The 17,456-nt window shown below is 40.9% G+C and overlaps 1 protein-coding gene across 1 annotated transcript in view; it reads right to left on the reverse strand.

Annotated features, from left to right (window-relative positions):
* Positions 1–17,456, reverse strand: part of igdcc3 (immunoglobulin superfamily, DCC subclass, member 3) — a 59,400-nt gene that overhangs the window by 21,021 nt on the left and 20,923 nt on the right. Inside the window, exons 3-5 of the mRNA XM_053319653.1 lie at positions 2,415–2,559; positions 2,159–2,289; positions 1,701–1,838 (exon numbers count right to left, since the gene is read on the reverse strand). Coding sequence (XP_053175628.1) covers positions 1,701–1,838; positions 2,159–2,289; positions 2,415–2,559 — 414 coding nt within the window. The remainder of the gene's footprint in view (positions 1–1,700; positions 1,839–2,158; positions 2,290–2,414; positions 2,560–17,456) is intronic.

The following is a 17,456-nucleotide window of genomic DNA, read 5'->3' on the forward strand; positions in this document are numbered from 1 at the left end:
TGCCTCTGACATTAGCTATGGGGCTGAGGGGCCATTTTAATCTGATCTACGGTTACCATCTGCAGCGTGTAAGGTCCAGATTTGATGTGTTAAAAGGCCAAGCAGAGAGATGGGCACCATGCTGGACACATGCAGAGGCAGGAGATGCAGCCAGAGATACAAACCATATGGCAAACAGTCGGCAGTGTATTTTTAGACAAACTTTTATATCTTTAAAACAAAGAAGCTAAGACAAGGAAAACATATGGTGGCACTGTTCAAACATTGAGGCAGTTAAAGTGAAATAAAATAAATTACAGTTTATAAGCTGTTATTCTGTGAATAACTTGTATTATGTGTCAAAATAATACAAAAGTGGGCGATATAAAACAAGATATATACAAATAAAGAGATTAACAAAAGGACAAATAAACTACAAAGAGGACAAGCGATAAATTATTTGTATAACTGATCTTACACTGCAAAAAGACCTAACCTTCTTCAGAGCTTTCCAGCAGCATTCACAAACCATAGGGATATTAAAATCAATTCAAAACTTAACAGCACGTACACTGATAGTGATGTGAGCTCGGCAGTCTTTGTGAGAAATCTTGCAGCTTCTTTCAGAAAAGATGTTCTCTTGTGGTGATGGATTATGAAAAGGACAATATCTATAATTAATCATGACAAATTATTGAGATGAAATTAATCACCCCAACTCGCCTGACAATTGCTTTTGGTCTGCGTCTGTCATTATGATGTGTTTTATTCTTATTGGACTGAAAAGTAACAGTCCAGTGAGCTTTTGTCTCAACAAAAGCAGCCTTGTTCTTTTCTTGCCCTTTTTTCTGCGATATTTCTCTCTCTCCCTTGCACTCTCCATCACTTTCTCTCTGTCAGGCACTAATTAACTTAGTGTCAGAAAATAAAAAGCACAAGCTAGCCGGCTGCAGTGCTGTTCAATGAATAGCAGCAAACAAACTCTGGCATTAAGGAGTGACTGATGTGAAACTATCAGATTCATTATGCAGCTTATCCCAGCCTCCCTGCCGTAATCTAATACATACAAATCCCATTGTGTTAGCATTTCATTCTAGTGACATTGTGTAAGGCAATACCCTCAATCTGATTATGCCTGACTGCTTGGGAGGGGCAGCAATTTGAATTTGGAACAGCAAATCAGACTGGATAATAGGTAAAGAAAACAGATACCAGATTGAGAAATTGGTTGCGACAGACTTTGAGTGATAGTCAAGAAAAAAAAATGCACATGGAGGGTGGGAGAAACTAATTGTATCTGTCTCAGCACCTCATCGCAATTACTCAGAGGCTCTCCAGTGCTTCGAAAGGTTCAACTTCACGAGGCCATAAAGCATGCATTTATCAACACAGAGTTGAACATAATGTTTATCCCTAAGGCCTAATGTTGAATCCCATTGCTTCATGTATACACAATAGATGTTATACTGTAACAAATGTATTCTGTACACAAATGTATGTACATTACACAATGCAGGCCAGATCAAAGCTCTGCGACTAAGAACATACAACACACACGGACACAATGCACACATGACCCTCACAAAACAATCATATTTCACATGCATGAGTGCACAATGGGATTGTACTCGGGCTCTGTGACACATAATTTCTCTTCAACGCATATGCACAAATGAAAAATACTACAAAGACTACATAGAGGCACCGGGATTTGATCTTACCAAGTCTGCTCCAAGAAACGATGGGCCGAGGGTATCCAGTAGCAACGCACTCCAAGATGGCAGTTTGGTGAACTGTTAGCGTGAGGTTTTCTGGGCCGACCAGGATCACAGGCTCTTTGTAAACAGATGACTGGGAGCCTGGAAAAAGAGAGAGAGAGAGCATTAGATGGGAATGAGCTTGATGGATGGCATCCTTTAATTGGATTTCTCTAGGGTGCCTTGGCTCAATATGCTGTATCTCTTCAGATCAGGTAGAGGAACAATAGGTCTGAAAAATCTTGGGAATATGCTGCAGATAAACAGGAGAGAATGTCTTGGTTGTATCGGAGCGGTAATGAAGAGAACAAATGACCAGTACACAACACAGCTTTAAAGCTAATCTAATCTACAGAGAGGCTGTGTGAACATGCTTTCCACATGAAAGAAAATAACGAGTGCTCATAATGAAATATAACAACCTGAAACAGTGAGGAGTGCCTCGGTGCTGTGTTTCACTCCTGCACTGTTATGGGCCACACAGCAGAACTTCCCACTATCCTCCTCACGCACTGCTGTAATCTGCAGAACACCTGTAGGCAGGAGAGTGTACCTACAAGAGGAAAACAAGATACAGTGTCAGGCAAGAAGGGACCAATACTCTGATTACTGTGAGTAAATGACCTATAAATTGCTGCCATCTCTGATGAGTGTCAGGGTTGCTGAGTATAATCCAACCTCTCGTCCTTGGTGTCTATGGGACGGCCGTCTTTTTCCCAGCTGATAACAGGCTCCGGCAGACCGTGGATCTGGCACTGGAATCTGGCCATGCCAGATTCCTCAGCATGTACTGACTCTGGTTGTACATGGAATTCTGCCATGGCTGTAGAGGGAGGGAGAGCAGGATATTAGGTCATAAAATCACAACACCGCTACAAAGCAACACGGTGAGAGCAAGCCTGGCTGTCTCCTTCCAGGAAACATACACAGACATACACATAGTCTGATTTTCATAAACACTTTACATAGTCATCAACACATTAATGGACCGAGCAAAGTATGGAGATTCTAGACGAGTCTGTGTTGTTCTTCAGCCATCTATTCATTATGTTTGCAGTGTTAAAGCAAAGTAGCTTCACAACAACATGGTGTGACATGCCAACGTCACATCCATGCATTCATTAACACATATTATGAAGGAAGACACAATCAGTTTCTTCTGCCTCAAAATAAAGCGCACAATGCTCTCTTTAGCCATCACAGCACTCAACAGGAAAAACGAGTTAAAACAGGGTGATAAAAAAGAGAAGGAACAATACAGCTAGCTATAAAGTTATTGTTTTAAAGAAACATTTTATTTAATTTAAGTAAAAAGCAAAATATTAATTTGGATATAAGACGGCTGTACTGCATAGCTGGTGTGCCTACAGGTTTGGATCGAGCAAAGCCTACACAGACTAAAACTAAACTGCTACCAAAGACCACTGAAGTTATACCTGAAGTAACCATTATATAATAAGCAGTATAGTTATGAACTGCTGTGCTTATCCCTCAAACGGACTGTTTGTGTGAAAATTACAATGATTTTCTTTTCAATCAAAGTCCATACACACGTTAGCGACAATTGAGTGGTGATGCAATATACCAATTTTCACTATTGACTATTGACACTATCTCCCCTGCACAGATTATATGACTAGAGCAACAGAGGTTTGAAAGCTATACAATTTTAAGGGCTTTGTTCATTTTTAGATCTCTACTTGGTGACAGAAGGCAGCTTGAAGAGATAAATGCAGTATATTTTTTCTCAAGAATACTACAGCTTATCTTTGAATATAAATGTCTGATTACTGTAGTGTTGATCTAAACACTAAGTGTGGCTCCATGTTCTACAATCATTTCCGAGTAAGTTTAGTAACTTAATGAAAAAAAACCCAGACAACTTTACTACAAATGTTTCTAGAAATAAAAGCATGAAAGTTACAAAAGCATATCTGCTATTCCTGAGCTCAAGTGAACACATAGTAGTTGTTCATGAACCACATCATCAGATGCTGAAGGTGATCTCTACCTACATATGGAAAGTAGGCATATGGATTTCCTGCCATATGTTAAGATTTAGTATGTAGGTCAGGCATGTTTTTAAAAATGCATGCTAACACTGACAAAGACAACACAGGCACACACAAACATCATCATATAGCAAAACCGGTATCAATATCCACACACAGAGCCTCATTCAGCTGCACTTCACATATCTACTCCTTGCAGAACAAAGGCGGCAAACTCAATTAGAGAGAGGCCCTCTTCTTCCACAGTTCTCCCTCCTTCTTCAACACAAGTGTACTCATTTAAATGTCAACCATAATTAACTTGGACGAGGGAGGACTTATCTGAACACTTTTAGCATAACAACAGGGATGGCCCCCTTATTATTTCATAACGTCCTGCTCTTCCCAACCTGTACCCTGCATTAATTCATTACTTACAGGACGAGGAAATAGTAAGCAGCACGCCTTAGAAAGCTTTTTTATGTAAGTAACATGCGTGGCTGTTGTCTGTTTGTCCTTGTGTTAATGTATTTTGTTCACCTTTTTGCTAATGTTATTTATAATGGCACGCTATGCAGGATTTTTCAAAAAAAAAACAAACAATGTACACACTCATACAAGCATAATCCCCTCAATCATCATGTATGACCCATTAGAAGTGTGTCACAGTGTGTGTATCTACAGAGATTCTACTCTCTGCCCATGTTTTCCTATTTTATTATTATTTTGCTGTTTTCAGGATGCTTCTGGGCGTTAGACTTTGGGGTGTGTAGCCCCCAGCCAATAACAGCGGTAACGTGTGAGATCTGTACTTTTAGCATAGTGACCAGGTTACATTGCCGTGTCCATTTCTCTCCTCTGCTCTGCTCCGCTCTCTGTCTCTGTGTCAAGGATGTAGAAAGAGCAGCAGTTCTGTGTGTCTGCTTAACTTAGGGTGGAGCAGAGAGGCCACAGTGGAAAGGATGAAGTTCTGCATTCGTACAAAATTGGGCAATGCAGCATCTTCCCGCAGGGTCGTGCAGAGGTGTGGGCATGTTTCTCTCTCTCCCTCTCTGTCTCTCTCTCTCTCATACTAGTTAAGCCAGGGAGGCCAACCCTAACCCGTTTACAAACACCAACTGACAAATCCTGCATATTATACCTTTAAGTGTGTGCTTGTGCACATTACTGCCACCATGCTGCATGTTTGTCTTCATCTTGTTCTGCAGAGTCTTATTTATTAACTGATTTTCTACAATTTCTGCTTGAATGATCTCTACTGACATGTGGTTTCATGATCATTATATAGTGCTGTTAAGGCTTATTATCGAGACATAGTACAGTTTAAAGCATTAATATTTAAATAAAACCAAATTGCCCTGTGCAAACATTCTTGCTAATGGATAAAAGATTGAGAGGGAGACAGAGAGAGAGTGATACTTCATATAAAGTGGCAGTACTTTAGACCAATGTGGTTACATCAGTGGTCAGATGCTGTGATTATTCCATTTCAGAGCTTAATGAGAAGTGTGGCATTCTCTAACATGACTTGACCTTAGATCTCTGAATGGATGTATGAAGCTCTGATGAAAATTTAAACACGTAATTTAGTATTCTTCCAGTATAGTGACAGTTCACTCTTCCTTCGCTATGAGTTCCCTGGGAGAAGAGATAGCACATTCAGAAAGCACATAAAAAAATAAGTCAAAGTCTGACAAATTTCTCTGGCTCATATTTTTTTAGTTTGCCTCCTTACTTTAAGGGCACACTTAAACAGCTGTACATCTTACTGGAGCAATTCAGCTTAAGTGCTGATCTCAAGGGCCTGACTGCATTTTCTTTCACCTGAGACTCACAACACTTCCAGCCATAAAGCGTTTTAGACTAGCTTGACTGCTGAGCATAGACGGCTTCAACACGACAGTGAACATTTGTAATATTTTATAGCCTAACTACCAATAAAGCACATACACAGCTCAATACAAATTGATATCATGACTGCGTTCCTTTCCCAACTTCAAATATAAAACATAACTGGGAAGGTGGTCCATTGCAACATTTTTATCACTTCTTTTCTGGAGTGAGTGTTGACAAAAGCAATCAGCAATACTTTCTGTGATGGCCTGCTGTGATGCAGAGCTGGGGGCTGAGACTGGCAGAGTGTACAGTACAGTAGCACTGTAATTAAAGCCCTGATGCAGAAAGGTTGGGTGTAGTGAAACAGTTAGAAATCCTTAAGAAGCACAATGGAGAGAATCAAGGAGCTGGCTGGGGAGATCAAAGCAGCTCGCTGTCTTGGAATACACTCCCAAATAAAGATGCACCCAAATATGTACGCACATGCACATTGTTGTTTGTATGGTCCATGTATATAGCTGTGAAAGGAACACTGGGGACACGGAGAAAAACCCCCAAAATTGCACATGAATGCTGTAGGACAAAAGAAAAGGAGGACCAGTGCCTACAGGAGCTTTTTTGTGCATCTCTGCCAAGTAGCCATGGTGTCCGCCGATCTGGCTGTTGTGTGTGTCCGCTGACACAACCCCCCTAACGGGCCCCACCCTTGGCCCTCATGCATTAAACATGGCTTGCCTAAGAGGCCCACCCCCCAACTACTATCGACACACACGTAGAAAACAGGCACAATTGGAAAAATCACAATAGGGTTACAGGTGCAGATAAACACTTGCAGGAGCAGAGAAAGTTGTTAAGTGTCAGCAGTGAATGTAAAGGAAAACAGCTATTTGTAGTCTGCATTGTGTGTGTGCCTTGTATTGTTGGAGAGGTTGCAAAGTCAATCTAAAGCGATAAATACATGCATATTCTGTACATACACTTGCAAAGAACTGCTTCAAAAGAAACACACAAATTTATCGATCCCCCTCGATGTTGTAGCAGAAGACAGACACACATGAGGCAACATAGCACTCTCTCGTGTAGTCCTAACGCCCACCCCCAACAGACCTGTTCCTCTATTGTTATTCACCCTTACTTTGCTAAGTGTTGACAGACATTCACACATGATTAAAGACTGTCCACTACCAGCATGACGCCGCTGACTTAAATGGAACATGTCTAATTACTGCAATAAGGGAGAGAATGGTTGGGGTGCATACTAAAAAGAAATCCATACACAAGCGTGCAGGGAGGAGATTGCTGCTCGAACGTATGTTTGACAGTTCCTTGGTGACAACCACAAAAGAAGAATGAGTGAGGGGGTTATATGAGGGAAGGTCAGAGACAGGAAATGTGAAGTGCGGTGATTGAGATGAGTAGCTACGCTGTAAATCAGGTCTTGTCAAAACTCTGGTCGTCTAACAAAAGACAACGATTGAGCGACACAACCCTTTAGTGAACAAATGGTTCCAAAAAGAGCCAGAACCAGGAACTTAACTGTAAAATCTGTTAAAATTTATTGTGTATTGGAATTTCACAAAGACACAAAAAGGATGAAATATGAATGCAAGTGCAGATACTACCGATTATTGGATTTGAGGGCCAATGTCAAGCTAAAAGGGCAGTCGATATTGATGAATTCACCCATCATTCAATTCCACACTGCTGCTCATGAGTAACAGAAATGGGACTTTATTTCTTTTTGATTTGATACAAGCAACTCAGATCTATGTAGATTAAATGATGACTATTTGAATGACCCTCTCGTTGAATTATTTTTTGCCTAATAGCCCCAAAGTAATGATCCATTTCTTTATTGCTCAGTTACGCGCACACACACACACACACACACACACACACACACACACACACACACACACACACACACACACACACACACACACACACACACACACACACACACACACACACACACACACACACACACACACACACACAAAAATACTTAGAGAATAATCAACAGGGTAATTAAAAGCCCATACTGTGCTTCTTTCTCTCATAATGCCAGCAGCAAACATCAAATCTGATGAGACTTTTCTATGTTGGTCGCATGTGGATGGTTTCTTCCTACGCTGGGGATCATTCATTGATATGACAGAGGTAATGATGCCAGCAGAGGGACGGACATCCTACAGAACCATTCAAACCTACAGCTATGGTGTAAAGCTTCAGTTAGCCCCCATGTTTTATTGTCATCGCCCTCCCTCACGTTTCCTCTTGCCTCGAGCCACCTCCTCGCTGTACATTTCAACCGTTTGCTTGGCTCCTCATCTCACCCCTCGCCCCACCCCCAGGAGTCCTCTCAAGCCTGTGACATCATTAAGCACATGTTGTTCAAGTAGCGGTGATGACTGCTGTACCCACCCCACCCCCACCTTGGTAAACCAGTAAAATAGAGATGAGACCCATAAATAATGGAGATGGTGTACAGCGTTATTCCAGCGTGGAGAGCCCACACTTCAACAGCCTTTAAATAGGCATCCCTGAAATAGCAGGCTTTGCGCCGGGACTCAAGAGATGGCATTTTAATGCAGATGTGATATTTTATTGGCTCCCTGCCATAGTAGCCCGCCCCCCAACCCTCCACCCTCACCCTGCACCCAAGCCTGGGCACTCCTGTGATCAGTCTGCTGGTTGGTGGTGCGTGATGCTTATCGCCTACGGAAGGAAGGGCTGCACATGCGTGGGCTGTACTCCGTCTTCCTCTGACACACACTCATTCCCCTCCTTTAATGCTTTGGCACATCAATACCTTCCTGTGTCAGTACCTGCATGAGCAGAAGCATCGGCTGAGCTGCACAGCTGCCACTTAGGCTCAGGTGGCAGATGCACAGATGTACGTGAGGACAGTGGGGCGCCCAGAACAGCCCCACAGATCGTTTATCTTAAAAGCTCTCAAGCCAATTCACCTGTAATAAGACCTCACAAGCATACGTCCTTGTTATGGCAGCTCTAGCTTCCCATTTTACTATTTGTTTTATCAGTGTTTTAACAGGTTCATGTGGGGGTCCTGAGCAAACTTTGGTAATACAAGCCTGATTTACTAAGATCCCAAATAGTGGGTACTAAATTGTGTGCGCAGTGCAATAGATTGCGCGTTTCGTTTGCGTCTACTAAGAATAACTGTGTAAATGAAACCAGGTGCAACAGGGTGGAGACAGCAGTATTTAAATGAGGGTTTTGTGTGTCTTTATGGAGAGTTTGGACGAACAGAAGAGAGGTTAACAAATATATTGAGTTACAACAAAAACAAATATTACCAGAAAAACCGACATATGGGAGAGTATGTGTGATGAAGTCAATGCTGTTAGTAAAACCAAAAATATTCCACTCAAAATATTAACACAGTTGGAAAAACTCTGTCCTGTATGTATTCTATCATTGTGCCTCCTTCTCCTCCTCTCCACAGTGACAGAAGTCATCTGTGTGCAGTGCGCAGCCGGTTAATACCTGCCCTTCAAACCTATTATTTATAATCGCAGTTTCCGTCAGTAAAATTACCTTCAGGTTTGGTAAATCACAATGCGCGTGCTAAATAACATATTTGCATTTTCTCCTCCCTGTATTTTGCACACTGGGGTTGAAACGCCCCATATTACATATTCATTATGGCAAATGTAATAAAGCGTGTACTATTTTGCACATTTGAAAGACGCAAACCTCAGTGCGCTGCGTTAGTAGATCAGCTTGCACATTTTTTACAGTGATGTCAAGTTTGCACACGTTTTTACACACACAGACCTTTAGTCAATCAGGCCCTAAGCTGGCTAATTCATAAATGCATATTTTTTCTCTAGGTTTTGAACCTCCATCCAAACTACAACAGCATTTTTCTTCCGCCAAAACTGAGTGTGTAAATCTGAAAACGCTGGCTTGGCGTTGTAGTGTGTACAGGGATAACAGAGCTTTGTAATAACACTGTCATATCGGTGACAAAACAGATGGCAGCAACAGCACAGCATTTTTCTTTTTTTTCACTAAAAGAGGAAGAGGAATAAACAACAATGGAGGACAGTTTCATCAGTGTTGTTCTCTTTATTGTCTACTTTCTCGGAGTTAGGAGTATATATATGTATATAAAGCTATACTGTCCTCCGTGTCATCTTCGCTGGTTTTATGGGGCTGACTTACTTGTCTGTCCTCCACATATATTCAGTAGGAGCATTACCCATTTTGGTGTTGTAACATAGATCTAAGTATTTGCATAAACTGACTGAAGCTCCTGCTGGGGACTCAAGTTGTTTTTGCATGAAAGCCGGCCAAATATTGATGTAGTCTCAGCTTAGAATTATACTTATATCAGTTTTTGTAAGCTTCTACAAACAGGAAAACAATTCTTGAGCCACACAAGCTGCTCTGCTTTCTCATGACATGAATGTGTGAGCCTAGTTTCATGGCAATCCATCTGATAGTTGTTTAGGATTTTTACCAAACATCAAAAACATGAATCTCCTGTTGGTGCTAAAATAGTCAACAAAGTCAGTAGGATTCATCAGAGGTGGATGTTAATAAGAGCCTCAGTCATACACTGCAATCAAACACATAAACATGAGATTTCTTTTGTGTAACGAATAATATGTAAGAATACGTGGATGAGCTAAACATCAACCAAAGAACACATTCATTCTGTCCATTTCCATTACTGACTTAATTTTTCCAAGCATTGCTTTACTTGTCTTCAGTGATACTCCTGTGTTTGATTTCCAATACGCATGAATGAACATGACAAATTTTCTTACTTGAGTGAATTTCCTCTCTCACATTACAAAATAGTTTTGAGTGGAATTTAATTGCTTTTTCTGCTTGTTTTGCAAGCTCGTTTGCTTTAGGCTTTCCAGTGGTGTGATTGTCCTTAGTCTCTTGGGTTGATCAATACTGTGGCGCTTGAGTGCACAAAGTTAAATATAGTAAGATTGATGGCTGCTATTAAGGCTCTTTGTAGGAGGTGGAGGGAAGCAGCAATGCCACAAGAGTTATCACTCACAAACATGCTTTCAAACATTTTTTCATTTAGTCAAAGACTTTAATGAAAGACACATTGATTCGCCAAAAAACAAAACAAACAAACAAAAAACAACAAAACCCTGGATATTAAAATGTCCCATAATAGACACGACAGTTAGGTATCTTAAGTTGAAATTGTTTTGCCAACTCGAAAAACTGTAAATATACAGCCTGTTGACACAGTCTCAGAGAGATGCTGATTCAGAATTATGCTCATTGTGGTATATTGATTATAGCTGAAATAATTTGTTGAATAGTCAACTCGTTGATCAGCATAAAATGAGTAACCGTAAAAGTAATTTTAAAAGCAAAAATGTACTGCTTCCAGCTTCTGTTTTGTGAATATTTGCTGGTTTTCTAAGTCATTTATGATCAAACATGTACAGTTTTGAGCTGCACAAAAACAATCAATTTTAATATTTCAACTTGGGCTCTGGAAAACTGTGATGGGCTTTTTTTCTGCTATTTTCTGATATGTTATGCATCAATCAAGTTAATTAATTAGATAAATAACTGATAATTAGTTGCAACTTTATTTCTGGATCAGTATTTTGAGTGTGTTTCTGCACAATAATTCTTGTTTCATCTTGTCAGCATGAGTATATATTGCAGTAGTATGCTATAATAATATAGTAGCATGACTATATTACGTGATACTGCTATTGCAAACCCTTTGGTGGGTCAAAAACATTATTGGTTTGTCTATTTTATTATAGACTTTGCCAAACGAATATGATATTGCCTGCCATGATGGCCAAAGCTGAACAAAAGCTTTAACAGCATAATTAGACGGTGTCAATTATATCACAAAGTGAATACAAAGTTAGCTGTCACTTGCCCTGCATCAGCAATTAGAAGCAAAGCAATTAGGTAAGAAGATAAAAGCGTTTTTGATGCACAAAGAGAATGTGATGGGAAAGGCACATTGCTCACTGTCTAGTTGTTTCCCTCCCACCCTGCCTAACCTATCCACCCCAGGGACAGAGACTGGGCCTCCCCCTTGGTGCTCTGCACTGTGTTTGTACCTAAGTCACCCACCACACCCCATCATCCCTCCGGCCCCAGCTCCTCCCTCTCTGGCACTGCAAGCCCCTGCACTCCTGCCCTGTCCCAGTAGCCCCAAATCTCCCCACTAAGCCTCCTACACTCACTTCAGCATGCAGACCCTAATTAAAGAGAGACCCATTAAAGCACAACAGATGCTGAAAATTAAGGGATTATTTAAATGATTCCCAGTCATGGCTTGGGTAAGATTAGAGACAAGCAAAGAGAGAGTAAGAGCCGATAGGGGACGAAAGAGAAAGGAGGGCTAAAATAACAGACAAACCAGTAGCTTTTGATTTGAATTAAGTGTTTCTCATTGTCGGTGTCCACCTTGTAGATATTGTGTCCTCTTTTTTGGATAAAAAAAAATTAATAAGTGTTTGTGCAAGCAGAGACTCACAAGCAACAAAGGGGGGATTTGATGTGTGAGAACAAAAAAGAGCGGGCCTTTTGTATCATTTAAGGACTAACTGGGCGTAAAACTGCATACTCATTAAACAACTTCAAACATTCTCTCATGATAATCAGAGAGATGGCTCAAAAGGGCTCAAATGGACTCAAAAGGACATCTTTTCTGCTCTCTATAGACCTCATCTAGGCTTCCTCTGATGGTGGGTTTTCCACACTGTCCATCACATAATCTAGTTTACTGCAGAACACACATTTTCCACTTAAACATGCAAGTGGGCCCCAGGCTTTTTTATGCATACTTCCAAGCTCAACAACAGCTAGTGTCTCACACTCAGAGGCATCGCTACACTAACAAACACATAAAGCCTAGATCTTGTTGGGGGGCTTGCTTCATTCTGAGTACTTGAAAATGTTCATGCAGAAGAAAGACCACAATGGTCAGTAGAAGAAGAGGACAGAAGACAGGTGTGAGCTGTTTCAAGAGTAGTGTTTTTATCTTCAGTTCAGATGCTTCATATCTATCACCTAAATGTAACTTATTAGGTTTAAGATAACAATGCCTGTCTTGAAATAGCCTGTATCCTGATAGTTTTCCATTTCTGGTCCCTCCTTGTACACTGGGGATACAATTCTACTCCTACACTGATAAAGAGTAGAAAATAGAGAGAGAGGGAGATAAAAGAGGATTTGAGGACACAGACAGCTCAGTGAATGAGCATACTCTCCCATTACTGGGATCCTCTACTTGAAAGAATTTGATCTCCTCTTAACTTGCCCCCTTCTTAGTTTGCCCCTCTGCCAAATTACCACCTTATTAAGGACACTGCACTTTCACTGAGCTGTCCGTCCCTTTTTTCCCCCTTATTTCAAAAAAAAGAAGCTAATTACTGTCGTAGCCTCAGTCAGACAATGCATTTTTTTCATAGCAGTTTTCTGTCTGAAAAAAAGTACCTTTTCTAACCTCAGATGAGTTTTAATAGCAGGTGGTTAGAACTCATGGGGGCTGTATTTGGCATATTTAGACAAAACGCAATCAAGAAAGAAGAAAGAAACCTACAATGTGAAAATACTGCAGTATATACAGTAAAGAGAAGTGAAAGCTACGAGAACAAAGTCTAACCTGTAAGTGGGTCGGGATTTGGTCTCTCTACAGACTGCTGAATTCCTACCTTTTCTCTCCTCTTTAACTTGCTAGATAGTGGAGCAAAAAAAAAATCTCTTACGTTAATGAAATTCTTTCCTCTTGAGCATTTACAGGAGCAATAAGCTTTCCTTTAGGGTCTATGCTCACATCCAGTTAGTAGTAGAGGCAGAAATTCACCTACTTTATTAGCTCCTGCACTCTTCACACAATTCTTAGGACAGTGGGATCACCATGACAAGAAGATGAGGACAAGAGAAATGTTTTTTTTCTTCCCACAATCCATCTTTCTCTGAGCATTTAATGTCAAGAATAATACTGTGTATCTTAAAAGAGATGTTCACACCTAATTGTTGCTGGGAAGAGGCTCTGCCTTCACAATGCCATTCTCTGCTTGCCCAGAGGCCACATATCTAATTAATATCGCCAATACCTCAGCATGCAACTGCCTGCTTTAGAATTCAAATGAGATGCCTCTCCCATCATCCTACCAGTATATACGAGCTCATATCCACATGAATTATGTGTCGCCTTTCATTCCGCTCATTCACTGTACGCTCTCTGCACAAAAGCAAAAGCCTACAACTGCTTTATCTCGGCCTTGTCGTGTCTTGCTTTTGGAGAACTTGAAATATTTTTAAATGTTTAGAGACATCTGGGGTTAAATGACATTTATATTCAAATGGAAATGCCATTAAATTCTTCTTTGGCTCATCTCCGCCTCTTGTTTTGTTAAGCCAGAAATAAGCGAGGCCCGCAGACAGCAGTGGCTCTGAATAACAACCTGGACGGACATTTGGCATCACAATTCTCCTCAGTCCAACACCCATTACTTCCCCCTCATTAGAGGACAACTGTTGGGTTGGGAGGCCATTCTGAGGAGGCCAAGATGGATCTCTCGCTGTTTCTTGATGATTTTGAGCCAGTGGAAGGAACATAAGTTATATTTTTTGGAAATTAAAACAAGTCTGCATGATGATATGTGTGTGTGTTCCTTTCTGAGAGTGTACATGTTGAGAGTACATCTGACAATGACTTTGATGGAGGGTTGGGGGTGAGAGGGCTGGTCTGAAACAGGGGTAGATAGATGACCCCACATCTGGCACTCCCACGGGACATCTGAAAGACGCAGGGCAGGGCGGGCCCATGCGCTCCACTGAATCTCATAGCACCCTGAAAACTGGGCTGCTCAAATGGCTGCAACGGCTGTGTAAATCTCACTCCATCCCACACACACAGAGACACACACAGACACAGACACACACACAGACACAGACACACGCACACACACACACAAGACAAGCCCCTGGTGAGGATGTTTACTGGGTCTCAGCTGCATGGTTCCCATTGGGCCCTGCTGCTTTCCAAATCCTCACATCACAGTTTCCAAAAATCCAATCCTGTCAAACATTCTCATCAATTCCATCAACAGAATGACAACTGCAAGTCTCAAATCCTCAGCTGTCCATTTAATTAAAATCTCCAGTCATGGGCTGGGCAACATGGTCCCCCTTCTTTCAAAATGATTGATGATACACAGTGTTAACTGATTTTCTGTTAGTTTTCTTAGCACGTCAAAGGTAAATTAGCAAAATATGGATCTTTAGTAAGACTCATGGCAGCAGTAGAAAATATAACATCCCATCCTCCACATCACTCTTTGTTTGTTTGTGTTTTTTATTCTCTATGGGAGATTTGACTAAAAGATTGAATTTTTACCACTTGTTATGTAGTCCAGGATGTACTTAACATCACTTAACAATGGTTACTATAACTACCCAATAATATGCAATTTTACAATGTACAAGTATCCACGCCTCCACACAAGACTCAGATGAGGTGGTGCCTCATCACTTAAACTGGGGCAAGAGGTTAAGGTCCTCAGAGGATTCTTCAGTGTTTTATCTACGTAATTCCTGTATAAACAGACAAAGAACTAACATGAAAAAGCACAATGAGAGAGCCACTGGATGAAACTAAATGAGATCCTGTGATTAGCTGATGCGTTGTTTGCTATTGTATGCTGCAGCATCGACCATTAGCTAGCTAATTTACGCAGCTAACTCTGTAGTCCAAAGTAGAGCTTCAACTATTAGAAGAAAAAACTCCTAACTACACGGTCGCCCATAAAGTTGGAATAAAATATTTTTTACTTCTTCTCATGAAATGATTGTGACAATGTGATTTATTCTTGATAGAAAAAGTGTATATATTCTGATTCTTTTCCCACTATCTACAGACATTTTATTGACAAATGATTAATCAAGAAAATAATCAACAGATTAATCAATAATGAAAATAATCACTCCTCCCACCTTTCAAAATGCGATAGATAGATAGATAGATAGATAGATAGATAGATAATTGTGATTTGACAATTCTGATAAAACATGCACTGAACATCAATTAAACAAATAATTAGATGTATCAACCAGCTCTACTCTTGTCTCTCTTAAACTAAGCAGCAAAGAAAAAACGTGTGCCACATATGGAGCTAATTTCCATATGAGCAATGTATGTCCTCAAATCTTAATTTTGGCAGCGTTGTGGTGTCAGTGAATGTAGATAGCAATCTCTCATTCAATAGCACACTTATTTACTTATCCATATTATGCAAGCATGCCCTCATATCAGACTGCTTTCTCTTTTTCCCTCTTTCTTGCCTTCCTTTCTCATTGTCACTGGTTCATAATCTTTAATAAGAATGGGCAGGCAATTATGTTTTTAAATGGAAACCTTTCCATTGCTTTAAAAAGCATAGGCTCTAAAATAGGAGTAAGAAGTGGAAATAGTATCTACAGCACCTGCCATATTTTCCTTACTGCAGATAAGAGGGTTTATCTATGAATGGAGGATGGGAATGTGTAGAAATAGACAAACAAAAATCCATATGTTCCCACATGCTGCAGTCATAAAATGGCACGGTGCACATAGGTTATCCATTAAAAAGCTTAAGTTGGAGTGTTGGTGTGTGCTTCAGCTTCATTCATTTATGAGAAATTATCCATGTTATTTGGAGATGAGCTGTGAGACACACTGTTACTTTTACATTCAGCTTAGAACACATGCACACACTTATTCACACATGATGGCTTATATATGGCAAAGGTGGTCCGACATGCATGAATTTACAGACATGCACAAAAATGAGTTTCTCTGTCTCTTTCTTGCACGCATGCACGGACGCACGCATGCACACACGCACGCAAACACACTCACACACACAGATAAACGTAAAATCACTCACACCCCTCCCTGCTCCGTCAGCTCAACTGACAGCAGTAATGAGTTTCTTCTCTGCGTAAGCCAACTGGCACCCACTCAAGGGAATTTTTCAGGCTGAATTGCGGCCATTAATCACAATCCCGGGCAACACAGTGCCATCACATGTGTGGCGAGCAGAGATGCATTTGTGGGGGGCAATGGGACTACAATATAGCAAAGGAGGAGCTAGTGCTTGTGTTTAAGACAGAGAGAGTGAACTGCTGAGGAAAGAATAAGATGGACCATAAAAAAAAATATAATAAGGCTGCATAATGAAAATGTTTGTTTTGGTAAATCATCTCTGTCTTCTTCAGGGGAAGACTGTGCCTTGGCTCATACAGGGCTAAATGGAGGATAATGACAGGAAGTAGCAAAAGCGCAGATGCTCTATTCTGTAAATATGATCTCAATTACCGGGAGAACACGCTGTGACATCAATCATGACCAACAAGATAGGTGAGAGTAACTTCTGCCAACCACTCCATGCATGCCTTTGGGAACTTGTAGCAGCAACACACACAGCGAAAGAAATTAGTTGCTATTTAAATGCAAAGAGAGAAGAAGTGGAATAAATATAGGGTAATTCCACAGCAGCTACTATACAATAACAGCCCCCCCTTTAAGAGCATGGAGCATTTAAAATAATGAGAGTGGCGGCGGCCATTAATGTATGGAGAATTGCCATCGCCTTGTCTTGTAACGTCAAGATATGAGAACTCAAAGCCTGCCTCCTATTCTTTTCTTTCACTGTCTTTTCCCTCCCTGCTTCCCTCCATTCTCTCTACCAGCTGACTGCGGTCACCGGGGATATTACTGCCCCTTGCTGATCCGAAGGGACCCAGCCCCCCAATCCACTCCCCACCAAATTGGCTAATCCCGATGAATTCATGTTAATATGCAGTCAGTAGGCCCCAGCTCCTTTGTACGCACATGTGCGACCCTCCACCACGCCCACCGCACTGTGAGTCC

Source organism: Scomber japonicus, chromosome 1 (assembly GCF_027409825.1).
Source record: "Scomber japonicus isolate fScoJap1 chromosome 1, fScoJap1.pri, whole genome shotgun sequence".
In the NCBI taxonomy this organism is placed as follows: domain Eukaryota; kingdom Metazoa; phylum Chordata; class Actinopteri; order Scombriformes; family Scombridae; genus Scomber; species Scomber japonicus.